We start from the raw sequence: 14,490 nt of genomic DNA on the forward strand, positions 1-14,490 counted from the left end.
GGTAACACCTAGTATCCTCTACTGTAACACAAAAAAAATGTTATCTCAGATCAAATTTTAGTGATTTAAGGCAACATTTTTGCTTGTAACATAAAAAAAATGTTGTTATAGGCCATATATGGTGTAGTGGTAGTAGAGATGTTCAAAAAATCCGAAGCCCGAAATCCGATCCGATCCGGAAAAAAGCCCGAAAAGCCCGATCCGGAAAAAAGCCCGGGCCGGTTCGGCCCGGCCCGCGGGCCTTAAATGGGCCTCCTTTTTTCTCGAAAATCCGGCCCGACCCGAAGCCCGAAAAGCCCGGATTTAAAAAAGCCCGGATTGAAAAAAGCCCAGTTCGGCCCGGATAAAACCCGGGCTTTTTGAAAAGCCCGATTAAAAAACTGATTTTTTATATAGAATTTGAAAATATACAATACTTTTTATGATTTTTAAAATAATATATCATAATATTAGAAACAATTAAAGTATATATGATTATTTATATATTATATTAAAAATAATTATTTATTTCGGTGTCTAAACTACTATATCTAATATATCAAGATATTATTTTCTCTGGTATTTAAACTACTCATAATTCGAGTTATAAAATATTAAAATGTTTTTTTAATATATAAATAAAGAGCCCGGATAAAGCCCGGTTCGGCCCGATCCGGCCCGGCCCGCGGGCCTAAAACGGACCTTATATTTCTTAGGAAGCCCGACCCGGCCTGACCCGATTTTTAAAAAAGCCCGGCCCGATCCGTTTTGAAAAAAACCGGGCTTTTTAAAGTCCGGATAAAGCCCAGCCCGGTGGGCTTTTTGTGCATCTCTAAGTGGTAGTGCAGCAAACTAATATCAGACATTTCAATAAGATATGCTCATTTCTTGCAAATCATATCAATGGTGGAATATTTACAGTATCGCTCCGTAAAAATTATGTGTACGTCGAATAAAATAAGTTTTATGGAACTGAAAGTTTACATGTGCAATTATTTATATTTAATTACATCTTCCAAGTTTTTTAACGATAAAATTAATAAATTGTTCAATGTAAACTTTTGAAATATGAACGTGGAATACATAATATTTTTTATATTAAAAAACAATATCTTATATGGTGATTATGTAAAGAACTATATAAAATTTAATGCACACAAATTATATATCTTAAAGGAAAATTAAATTTTAGGTTCTTGAACTATTGACGTTTTATTATTTAGGTCCTTAAACTAAAGATTTCGTGTTTCGGGTCACTTAACTTTTGAAATTTTTGATCAAAGTCCTTTGGTCAAAAAGATTCTAATAGCGTTAGAATCAGAAAATTAGGATTCTTGATGTTCATGCACATCAAAGTAATTTCGAAGGTGTTGAGTAGGGCTGTCAAACGGATAATTCGGATACGGATCTGCCTATATCTGTATCCGGATCCGAATCCGAAAATCCATTTCCGTATCCGTATCTGAATCCGAAAATATTTAAAGAATTATATCCGGATCCGGATCCGACGGATACTATCCGGATACGGATAATATCCGGATCTGAATTCGATTTTAAATCAGATTTTTTATTTTCTAATTAAAATTTTTTAAAAAATGAAAAAATTAGAAAAAATATAGTAAAAATTAAAAATTCATTTTTAAAAATTAAAATAAGAGATAAAGTGATTTAATCATATTTTAATTTTTTTATTTATCTTTTCAATATAATCGTTATCTTTAAATTGTTGAACTCAAATAATTTTTTTCTCCATGTCTATAAAATTTTACAAACATAATATATCCGTGTATATATATATGTATGTATTTATATACACATAAATATACTATAAATTTAATATAATATATTTTTAAATTATTTAAATATTTAAATATAAAATATATTTATCGGATACGAATATGCATATATCCGTATCCGTATCCGCAATCGTCAGATTCGAATACGGATAATATCCGCTTTGTTTCGGATACAGATAATATCCGCTTTATTTCGGATACGAATGCGGATTTTTCGGACGAATATCGTATTTTTCGAATTTTTTTGACAGCCCTAGTGTTGAGGATATCCAAATTTAAAGTTCAAGTAGTCAAATTTAATAAATTATTTAGTTAAATTGGGTGTTATAAGAGCATCTCCAAGGGGAGTAGTTATATCCGTTAACTATAAGAATTGTGTTACAGTGATATTAGCTATAATGATTAGTTATATTTAAAAGCAGTTTTTATTGTTATTTTCAAATTTCAACAATTATAAAGTAATCTTTTATCAAAAAGGGTTGGTAATAAATTATTAATAAAAATAATTATTTTTTACTTGATATAAGTGGAAATAATATATATATATCATATTTAATGATGTTGTTAAAATATTTTAAATCATGATAAAAATTAATTAAAAAACATTACTTTTATATATTATAAAACATTTAACTAATTTTTTTTCGAAGTAATTTGTTAATAGTTTTTTATATAAAAATGTACAGTAAAATTATTATATAAGTAATTAATAAATTTGGTTAACAGTGTGTTTCTTTTATAACTTTTTCATAATAATTTTTTACATTAATATTACTTAACGTTAAAATATAAAATTAAATTAGCAATTATATATATTCAAATTTTTATAAATTAATATTACTTAAAGTTAATATTACTTGAAGTTACAAAGGTTCCCTCCATTTTTGTAAAACTCCATTCAATTCTAAAAATCTTAACCTTAATTATATATATATTTGATGAAAGAAAAAGGTGTACAATAGCTAAAAAATAAGCTGGAGAATTAATTTGGAGGGAAATGACGTGGCTTGATATAGATGATGGCCACTCATTTAACCTTTTAAAATTAGGGTTGATACGTAAACATTAATATTAACATGTGCTTAGCCTTGAAGATGCTCTAATGAGTTTAATATTGTTTGTTAAAACCGTGCAACACGGATAAACCCTGTTTCGGTTCAGAATATCCATCCTTAGCATTGACAAACCGGGTCGGGTACAGTCTCATCCCCAGTTCATCCGGACAAACAGTGTGGATATAAATAAGCCGGCCATCTAAAACACCTTCAATCCCTCTCTCTCAATCCTCATCTTTTTAGGGTTTTACAATCAAAATCTAAATCAAAAAATCAAAATTCACTCTCCCCCTTTTACTGTACGTATTCGCTTCTACACACTTCATTTATTTCAATTGTTTCTTCAATTCGAATTTCTCTAATTGAATAATTGATCGTCTCAATTGCTTATTATTTAGGAAAATTATTACATTATTGATCTGGTTCGGTTAAATTGCGTCATTTACCTGTTTAATGCTTCAGTAGGTGTGTTTTAATTGTTATGTTGTTTAATTATTGGTGAATTTGTTGATTTTACGATTCGGTGTTGTTTAATTTACACGGTGAAGCATTGGTAGTGTTGTTATATCTTTTTATTAGTTGGATGATTGCGGTTTTAGTTTAGAGCAAGTGATTGTTAGTTATGAGGTTAACTGTTTGTTTACGTTAGTTTTGAATTAAATTTACGGAATCTATTTAGTGTTGGATGATCACGGTTTTACGAGGTTGAATTTTGTTTGCTTTAGTTTAAAATCAAACTATGGAACCTGTTTAGAGTGTCAAATTATTGCAATAGTGTAAATATTTTATTAGGAATGTAACTGTTAAAAGGTTCCGTTAGTGTGGATATTTGTCTGTTCTGTTCACGTGGTAATGATGGTAATCAGGACTATCAATGTTTAGACTTACGAAGAATGCTATGTTTTTAATGACTTTGTTTTATACTAGTCAAGTTTTTTATGTTCCATTGATTATATGATGCTTGACATATCATGTTCTGCGAGTAATGTTTCTTCATTTTCCCTGAATCAGATTTGCCTAGTAGAACTTGTTATAAGCATCGTATGGTTTTTAATCGGCTTGCAACTATCAAGTGGCCGTCCTAGTATCATCATTGATCTGATTAAATATTATGGTAAGATTTTATTTTTCAGAAGAGGAGGTGATAATGTGAATGTGTGAAATTGGTTTCTATTACATATAAATCCATTGTACTTAAATCTTAATTATATTTTGTTTATGAAAACTAATAATATGAAACCGACATGATGATATAAAGCAAGTTCTATAAAGGATTAAAGGTTTTACTCCTAAACAAATAAGTTGACCTGAGGATTTGCATTTCATTTACATTGGGCTGCTAGAGTAGTAATATGACTTAAGCCAATGCTAAAACCCATATCATGCGTGTTATTGAAGAGTCCGAGTGCCAGAGAACAGTTTTAATGTAAAACGCTCCAAATTAAACCATTTTAGTCAACAATATAAGTTATAACATTGATATGTTGGGTGTACATGACACTTAAAGGCTGTTATTAACGAGGCAGGGTTGTGCCGCAATGCCCGCACCAAGCCGGGAATGATTCAGTACTGTACTTACAACAGTATATTATTAAAGCACTCTTAGCAAGTTATGTAACATCTATTACTAGGGACACAATAGAAGCTCACCTTATAAGACATACCTCACTTTTTTTTGCGGCATGGTAGATTTATATTAAGACACCAAAGTTTCATTATATATAAGATTTCTATTGTTGATGCCTTCTCTTTAAAGCTTATTGTCTTCTACATATAAGAATAAAGCCTATACATTTGAGTTAAAATCATAAGCGAAACATGAATTGCGCAGTTCATTATTAATCAGTACCACTATCTTCAGCAGTTCTATTAGTATTATATACATGTTCCTATAGTGTTAGCTTTAAACCTCTTACATGAAGTAGCAACCACCTGGAGCCTAACTCTAGAACTCGACTCTGAATTCTCATGCAGTTATGCTACTAAAAAAATCATTTCAACTTCCAATCTCTTGAAATATGCTGCCCTCGATTCGTGTTTGAAAGCTTGTACATGTACGGATAATCAATGTAGTCTATATATATTGGTAGTGGTATCTGAAGAGCATATTGATGCCAAACCAAGTTCTTCAAACAAAATAAGGTTGAAGTTGAACATGTATGCTTAGGGGAGCTTTATCATTGAATATAAAAACTCTAAAAAGAAAGTTTAAAATTTTAAGTTTTCAGATCAACTTTCTTTTAGGAAGGTTTTGTCTAAACTCAACTCAGAAACACATGTATACATGTTTAATTAGGTTGCTAGCAACACTATGTTATAGAAACTCTCTTATTAGACTCAATTTTTTTCATAAGCACTCCAACTCAGGTAACTATAACTGTTGCAACATTCAAAACTATATCTTGTTCATCGAAATATCTTAATGGGGCATTAATGGGGGCATATTGTGATATTGCATAAGTAAATACGAGTCTCTTTAAACTTCACTGCTCCCGAATATTGTATAATCTGCAAATCATGTACATGCATCCTCTGGTTGCTGAGAATAATTCTCAGTTTATAATTTTTTCAGAAGCGAAGAGATCCGCCGAAGGTCCCCTGTAAAATCGAAATGGATATAGACTATATTAGCAATTTACCAGAGCACATTACAGACAAAATTTTGTCTTGTTTATCACTGAGGGATGCCGTGAGGACAAGTATACTGTCAAAGAAATGGAGATACAAGTGGTTTAGTCTTCCCAATCTTGTATTCGATAATCAGTCTCTCTTGATCTCTTCTCAAGATCAACAACTCATTAGAAATAAGCTTATTAACATCGTTGATCATGTGCTATTACTTCATTCCGGTCCCATACAAAAGTTCAAGCTGTCTCACCGAGATCTTCAAGGCGTATATGACATCGATAGATGGATTCTTTTTCTATCAAGAGGATCCATGAAGGAATTTATCCTAGAAATATGGAAGGGTCATCGGTACAAGCTACCAGCTTCTTTATACTTCTGCCAAAAGTTAATTCATCTTGAAATTTTTAATTGTCTGCTAAAGCCTCCATCAACATTTTCTGGGTTTAAGAACTTGAAGAGCCTTGATCTTCAACATATTACTATGGACCAAGATGTATTTGATAAGATGATATCTAGTTGTACTCTACTTGAGCGGCTTACTTTGATGAATTTTGATGGTTTTTCAAAACTTAACATTCATGCCCCGTATCTCCTGTTCTTCGATATTGGAGGTGTTTTTGAAGACGTCTATTTTAATACTACTAATAATCTGGCTATTGTTTCAATTGGCTTGTATGCAACTGCTGGGTATGACCAAAATCTGCCTCTTGGCACTCCTGGAAATATGATCAAGTTTTTTGCTCCACTGCCGCGTATCCAAAGGCTTGAGGTGCAGAGTTTCTTTTTGAAGGTAATAAATTCAAATTTTTATTAGGATAGATTTTGGACATTTTATTTTGAATGATGTTGTATGGTTGCATACAAGAGTAATTTCTGTTTAAACAAGATTGAACACAAAGATTCTACTATACATTATGATTAAGTGGTTTCTTGGTGAAGACTTTATATTTGGATTCTCTAGGTTCTGCACATTATATACTTTAAGTACCATACAACTCTCTTTATCTCTATTGCTAAAGTAAAACATGTAATTCTTTTTATTCTCTGGCTGCAGTATTTGGCTGCTGGTAAAGTTCCAGAAAGACTGCCAACGCCGTGTATTGAACTTAATTACCTATCATTACGCATCAATTTCTGTGACCGAGCAGAGAGTCTGGCGGCTCTTTGTATACTTCAAAGTTCACCTAACTTGCAAGAACTTGAGATTTTAGTGAGTTCCTTCTCATGTGTATCCGTAAATTTATGATTATCAAGTTTATATTCAGTTTAGGTTTAGCTAACAGTTGTCTCTGGAAGGTTTAGTGGGGGTTGAGTATATACTTCAATTTACTTGATGCAGGCACGGCCAGATGAACAGGCCGCAGAGGGAATAGATGCACGCCTTTCGGAAGAGTACCTTCGTAACTGCCCATTTAACCAACTGCAACTTGTGAAAATAGTTGGAATTTCTTGTGCTAGGCAGGAGCTGAATTTTGTCAATTTTCTGCTCACAAATTCACCTGTGCTGGAGAAGATGACCATCAAACCTGTTTCAGCGAATGGTGGATGCGAGCTGCTAAAAGAATTGCTGCGTTTCAGAAGAGCTTCAGTACTTGCTGAAATCATTTATCTTGACCCATAAAAGCATTCAGTAAGTTGTTTATTTGTAGTGAGAGTAAAAATACATTAAATCTTTAGTATATTATGTTCCTCTTTTATGTTTTGGGAGCTATAAAGACATAGCAACTGCTCTTTTGTCACTTGTCCTGGAACCTTGTGAAGTTTGTATTGTAACCAAATCCAGTAGTGAAGTCTCGAGAGTATTTTTGTGTCCGTACGGAATGAAGGATAAACATTTGCTAATTCATTCAGTAATTAGAATTTTAAAGGAATTCTAGATACCAGACAACACAAATAAATTGAAATGCCTGATGACACAAATTAAATTTTATTTACAGTGAAGCCTATCAATTATAAATCGATAAAAGAAACGCTCCTCCATTGAATTTCGTAAAAAATGCTCCTCAGTAAACATTTCGCATTATAAACGGCAAATGATTATGTGGCTGTTTGGGATAGTGTAGTTACAGTCAACACAGTAGCTGTAACGCGAGGAGAAGGCCTTAATTTCTCGGGATACCAATCTGTTAACTTATATGGCATTCAAGATCGGGCACACAATAAGTACTAAATTTTATGAGTTTGATGTATTTTTATTGGTGAAGTTGTTATAAATACAGGGGGTCCATCAATATTTATGATTAGAGGACCAATCAAAATACACCAAATTCATGAGAGTTAGTGCTTATTGTGTGTTCTTGGACATACATTAGAAAACCCGTTTTATTTATTATTGGGTGTTTGGGTGATTGCCAAATTAATCATTTTCAAGTGCTTATATGATGAAATATGAAAGTGAGGGAGCCTAACTTTCAGACTCACGTTCTCACGTTTCTTGTACACGCCGCAGGTACTGCTATTTGCCATATATTTTTATTCTTATTAAACTCAATTCCTACTATTTATTTATATTTAGTTAAAATATTATTATTTAATATTAATTATATTATTCATATTTTAATTATAATATTTCGTTTGTTCCACTTTATGTGTTTTGTTTGATTGTTACTGTCCAACTGACTCAAATTTAACCGTAAATTATAAATTATTCTTTTTAAAAGTAAAAAAATTACATATTAAAGTAGTTTAGATTTACTTTCTAATGAAATAAATTAATTATAAATTAATTATGTGCGAATATAACTGAGGTAAAAAATAATACTATAAACTAAAAATGTGATGAGATTGTTACTCATATTATGTAAATGTTATAATTTTTTTAATTTTTTTTGCTTTTAAGAGTTGGTATTTTAATATTAATATTTTTATTTTTATATTCAAGTATTAAAATCATTATGTATTTTTTTAATTTTTTAAAATTTTATCTTTTAACTTATAAGTTATCACTTGTCAAACACATTATCAAATTATAAGTAATTTATACATAAAATTATTAAATAACTTATAAGTTACGCTCATCATATCAATGACACATTTCAACTTTAAAGTCCTAAATTAAATTTTTTAAGAAACCCCAAACGGGGCTTATATCTTATTCTTTGTACATCTCATTTTAGTTGTCACATTTTCTTTTATAATGTTAAATCGACCAATTTTTGAATAAAGATTAAACATTACTCTTATATTGTTTCAAAAAACTGAAAATTATATAGTAAAGTAGATTAAATCTACTTTCTGGTGATAATTTTTTTTTAATTTGTTCAGTTATAAAATATTAATAAACTTTGGTCAAGTCAATTTGACCAGCACAAATCCGACAACTAAAATAGGATGGAAGGAGTATATAATTAGTGTAAGGCACTTTAGAATGGTAAGTATGGTTATGGTTTGGTCGTCAGGAACTAAGTTCAAAATAGAGAAAAACCATTCAATTTTTTTAAAAGTAGTTTTCCTAATAAACTCATATAATACAAATATATTTTGTTAAATAAAACTCAATCTAATAATTTATAATATGAAATTATTTTAGATAAAAACCTTACACAAGTATCAAAAAGTTTTACAACCAAATGAACAAATACATACGTAATTGAAATTAAAAATAAATATAAAAAATTAATATATAAAACATATTACATGACATGTTGAAATATATTTTGCACGGTGTTTGTATTAATATGAAATTAAGTTTTACTTTATAAAAAGAAAGACGTGTTATGAAAAATATATCATATTAAAGGTTGACTTGAAATTTTTATATTATAAATTTTAGAACACGTATGTTCTTGATATTTATATTAATATATTAATCACAAATCAACATATCTAACAAAATCATATAAAAGTATATATTTAGATATATTGAAATTATTATTTTCGTAAAGTCAAAAATGAAATAGCTAAGTTCTAAATAAGTTTAAAAATAGTTTATTTAGAAAAAAATAAAGAATTGTCATGTGTAGCATAACATAATATTAAGTAAAAATATTAAAATTTTAATATTTGTTAATTTCAAAGTATAATATATATTTTTTATTATATTATTATAATAGTTAATAAATTGTATAACAAACACAATAAATAAGTAATTAAGAAATTGAGCTATAAATATATATTCTTAAATGATATAAAATAAGCATGTGATAGATGCGTACCCATCATTTCAAATTTTTACTACGAATCCCTAAATTGCGTATTTCGTGGGTATTTTGGGCGGTCCGCGCGCATCTGGACATTTTGGGCAGTTGAAGGTGGAAATTGGTGTATTTTGGGCATTCTTTCTTAGATAGATGAATCATATACCACTCAGAAAAGCAAACAAATAGGGTATTATTCATAATTTCCCTAAAAATTAGGAAAAAATATAAATTATTAAAGTACGATGACAATTAAGTGTAAGGATTGTTGGTTCAAAATCATTACTAGACCAAAAAATTATAAAATATTATTACAAACGCCGCAAATGCAAATTCTAAATAACTTTTTAATTTTTTTTATCAAACTCCACAAGTTTAAAAAAACATATAAATAAAAAAATAATTACGTAAACATAATATATGATATGATTAAAATATTCTATTTAAAAATTTATAATGTGAAAAAAATTAAATAATGAAAGAAATAAAATAAATTATAACACGTATATTATATTTAGGTTATTAATGTCAAATATAATAATAATATAATAATAATTAAATATATAAGTATAAAAAATGCAATTTTTTAAAAAAAACATTTTTCATGAAAAACATAAAATTTCCTTAAATAAAAAATAAATATTCAAACAAATTATATAAAGAAATTATAATCAATTCCGTGCATTGCACCGGTACAAGACTAGTATTAATAAAATTGGCGGACATACATATTTTAGTAGGACTGTCGTGTAGAACCTCAGTACTTTTAAACACATTTTACGAGACTTGGTTTAAACACATTTTACTAGTCTTGGTCCTTTTTAGCTGTTATATCTTTTTCGGTTAAATTATAAAATATTAATAAATTTCGTCAATTTTACTGTACCAATTTGGATGTTGGCTGGGCCATGTCATAATTTGAGCAAAAATGACTTTCAATTTATTTTAGAAAAATATGGCCCTAAATGTCACATTAAAACGGAGTTTCGTGTTATGTTTTTCTTTTTAATGAAAAACGGAGTTGCGTGTTCTGTTTTCATTTTTTTATTTTTAAAATTGAAAACGCAACTTCAATTATTATTTGGGGGGCAAAACGCAAGCTCAAAATTAGTTTTTCATATTAACCGATTTTGGATTTGTGTTTTGATTTTGTTTTTCTGCCTGAGAAAAACTCAGTTAGAAATTGTGTTTTTACGAAAAACTAAGTTTGAAACCCGTTTTTATATCCATAAACTAAAGATGAGACTGCGTTTTTTACCAAAACAATTTTTGAAATTGCGTTTTCATAAAAAATACAGTTTGGAACCACATTTTTAAATATAAACGTAAACTGAAATTGCGTTTTTATTTTATTTTTTTAAAAAAAGAAACAGAGTTTACTGATCGCTTTAAAAAAACATCACTTCAAGATGTGTTTTCATATTTTTTTCGTTTTGCTAAGCTTTTATATGAAGCTTAAAAGATTTAATCATGTTAAACAATTTTACCGTTTTTAATATGAATACACGAGATATACATATGTAATTGCATAACTTAATTATAAATGTTCAATTTTAGCATTAAAATACATTATTACTTGCCTAGCTTCCCTAATTACTCAATTTTGTATTTAAAATTTTGATTTCTTTAGTTTTTACTTTTTAACATAAAAATCTCATTTTTAACAGACAGCCAAACAGCCCCTCTACATTATCCACATCCCTCATCTCATCTTTCAAAACATCACAAAAAAGCTCTGCAACTAAAATGGCGATTACAATGTCATCTCTCTCCTCCTCATTCTCGTCTCTCTCCTTCACTTCTCAAATCTCTCCCAAACCTAACTCTCTCTCCCTCTCTTTCCCCAAACCTACTTCCTTCACTCTCACCAAAAAATACTCGCCGCTCGTCGTCGCCGCAAATGCAACCGTCGCCGTCGGAGAGACGGAGGATCTGAAGAAGTTCGTTAAGGCCACGCTTCCTGGTGGATTCGCCGCGCAGACGCTGTGGGGAACAGGACGCCGGAAATCGGCGATTGCTAGGGTTGTGCTCAAGGAAGGGACTGGCAAAGTTATCATCAATTATCGCGATGCGAAGGTATTGTTTATTTTGCATTTTTAATTGTGTTCCAATTTTGTTTAAATTTCCGCGATAAATGCTAAAGGATCAGTTTCGAATTAAGTGTTAATGTAGTATTGTGGAGAATCAGTTTGTTATTAGTAGTGTTAAGAAATGTATGCTTGCCGTTGAAATTTTGTATGAATAGTAGAAATGTTAATATATGCGGAAGAGTGGATTATGTAAATGTTACTATGTGGTGTGAAATTTATTGCCAATAGAGAAGTAGGAGCTTGAACAAGTACATCACTTCCCAATACACTAGAATTGCGTGTAAGTTGTAGTGTAAAATCTCAAACAGAGTGTTTATATGCTTAAATTTCTGTGCGTTTGAAGTGAAACAACATTGCAGATATTTGGAGTTTGTATTGGTGTTTTTCTTGCTTAATTTTACCAGTGTATTCTAATTATAGTTTATAGAGTATGTATAAGCCTCTATTACCGAGCGTTCTAATTATAGTTTAAATAAGCCTAGATGATCAGTGGCGGAACCATGGTTTAAATCCCGGGCTCAGACAGTAATGATATATTAATGACGTTGAATTAATCATTCATTTACCATTCTATTGTTGAAAGGAGTCTTCTAGTATTTGTATTGTTGAAAACACTCTCTTAACAGATTGGTGAAACCGAAACTATTTCAATAAGACGGTAATTAGAGGATAGGTTGTACTATCTCAATGTGACTTACTATCATAACAACAATTCCTCCAATATTATGTACATTAGAGAAACTATTATCATTTTTCACCTCATAATATAATTGTCTTTTGTGTGCATTTGGAGTAACCCAACATTATAGAGATGCAGGAGTGTGTATATCTGTTTTATTTTGCAAAAACTTGCAACAGATATTTATGTGCTCATCTGTTTGTGCATTTATAGTAGTATAAATTAGTTTCTTACCTTTAGAAAGAAATGGCGGAGATCAGTCATTGATAATGCATGGACATGATCAGTTTTTTGTAATACATTTATAAGAAATTGAGTATTTTGGATATAACTTGTATACAGTTCTACAAGTGTAAATGTAAAGATGTGTCTACAATCAACTGGTTACAATTTACAAGGCAGCACTTCTACGACATACATGTGATTTTTAAGAACAATAAATGTTTAGCTAATTGTAGATTTGTTCTCCTTACATGGTAGTATGTTAATACTATTGAAGAAGCTAGTTTCAATATGTGACCTCATAAGTAAGATGTTACAACATTAAGTCATAATCGGATTAGTGGTATTTTCTAGCTGACAAAGTTTCTCTTTGCATTGGTGCTAGAAGAGCTGTCCAATGTGCTGTCATCATCTCAGGCTAATAGATAGATATATATTATCCTATATCACCCTCTACTGGAAGTGTCCAATATGGATGCCTGTCAAAGGTCTGTACCCGTATCCATGTATCAAGTGTTTGTTATGGGTACTCCTGGTGAAAGGAATATGTTGGAAGTTTGGCATTTAGCTATTGGGAGCACTCGATATTCGATAATATGAAAGTACCATAGACTACCATTGTTGTAGGATTATTATAAAATGATTTGCTAAGAATGTGAGCGTTGATTGTCAAGTAATTTAGAATCTGCAGTATCATTTATCTTTAATGTTGTTAATGCAATGCAGGAATACCTTCAAGGAAATCCACTGTGGATTCAATATGTTAAAGTTCCTTTGCTGACGTTGGGATATGAGAGTAGTTATGATGTATTTGTTAAGGCGCACGGTGGTGGTCTCTCTGGTCAGGCTCAAGCAATTTCTCTTGGTATTGCACGTGCTTTACTGAAAGTAAGCGAGGACCACAGAACACCCCTGAGGAAGGAAGGACTTCTCACAAGGGACTCAAGAGTAGTTGAAAGGAAGAAAGTGGGTCTCAAGAAAGCCAGAAAAGCCCCACAATTCTCCAAGCGTTGAGGTTCGACTTTTGAACTTGATTGTCTACACCTATTGAGCTGTCTCTCTTTGCTTATAAATTATTTGCTGTAACTAGTTGCATACCAGTAGCTTTTTTTTTGCTAAGTATTTTATAAACAGACGGACCTATAGTTCAGAAATGAGTACGTCAATTTAGTCTTCAGAATTTTGTACTCTGGTTTGTAATTATAATGCTATGAATAGTACCCATAGAGAATCGACTTGAATTTTGTACTCTGCTTTGCATGTTAATTTTGTAGTATTTTCCAAGTAATTGTGAGATGAATCTCGAAGAGCAGACATTAACAATTGAAAGTAACATTAAGATTATGCATCAAGCAGCATCCAATTGTGTTTGGGACTTTATGTATCATATTACTAAATGCAAAGCCTGCATGATTTTCAATTGAATCATGTTTTTTAGTTATATTTCCTTCCGTTATTTGCCTCTCTACTCTGTAGAGATAAGGTCTAGGAGTAGAGCAAGGTCCCAAACACAAACTTGAAAATCGATAATATATTGGAATATTGGAAATATTTTTTTTTGGCAATTTTTTAATACTGCTATGACTTGGTGTTTTTACATTTTTTGTTTACTAATCTATCCTTATCTTGGCTGATGTTCAGGTTTGTTTTTGTGCATGGACCGGAAGAACTTTTGCTTGTAAAGGCCATATTCAGGTAGCAACAGGTGTATCAGTGTATGTAATACTGGAAGAGTAAGCTGAAACAAGATCGTGTTTGTACTGGCATTAGATATTTTTGAAAAAAATTTATTGTCATTATACTCATTAGTTAAAATGTAATCGAGTAGTTCAAAATGAAATTTCTGACATTTTTCACTAATTCCAAGTATCGTTCCCCCAACAGAAAAAATTTGCAGGCATCGTT

At 30.6% G+C, this 14,490-nt stretch overlaps 2 protein-coding genes across 3 annotated transcripts; both read left to right on the forward strand.

The window, feature by feature from the left end:
• Window positions 1–2,877: 2,877 nt before the first annotated feature.
• On the forward strand, window positions 2,878–7,300 carry LOC141706807 (F-box/FBD/LRR-repeat protein At1g13570-like). 2 transcript variants are annotated; one of them, XM_074509646.1, is made up of 5 exons: window positions 2,878–3,129; window positions 3,842–3,944; window positions 5,387–6,248; window positions 6,513–6,668; window positions 6,798–7,300. In XM_074509646.1, the coding sequence occupies exons 3-5, from the start codon at window positions 5,442–5,444 to the stop codon at window positions 7,077–7,079; spliced, it is 1,245 nt and encodes a 414-aa protein (XP_074365747.1). In that variant the 5' UTR covers window positions 2,878–3,129; window positions 3,842–3,944; window positions 5,387–5,441; the 3' UTR covers window positions 7,080–7,300. The 2 variants fall into 2 exon arrangements, with proteins under 2 accessions (XP_074365747.1, XP_074365746.1); XM_074509645.1 differs by having other exon boundaries at window positions 5,403–6,248.
• A 3,979-nt stretch (window positions 7,301–11,279) lies between these two features.
• On the forward strand, window positions 11,280–14,445 carry LOC141706808 (small ribosomal subunit protein uS9c). Its single transcript, XM_074509647.1, has 3 exons — window positions 11,280–11,670; window positions 13,312–13,600; window positions 14,227–14,445. The coding sequence occupies exons 1-2, from the start codon at window positions 11,341–11,343 to the stop codon at window positions 13,597–13,599; spliced, it is 618 nt and encodes a 205-aa protein (XP_074365748.1). The 5' UTR covers window positions 11,280–11,340; the 3' UTR covers window position 13,600; window positions 14,227–14,445.
• The last annotated feature ends 45 nt before the right edge of the window (window positions 14,446–14,490 follow it).

Source organism: Apium graveolens, chromosome 2, assembly GCF_009905375.1.
Source record: "Apium graveolens cultivar Ventura chromosome 2, ASM990537v1, whole genome shotgun sequence".
NCBI lineage: Eukaryota > Viridiplantae > Streptophyta > Magnoliopsida > Apiales > Apiaceae > Apium > Apium graveolens.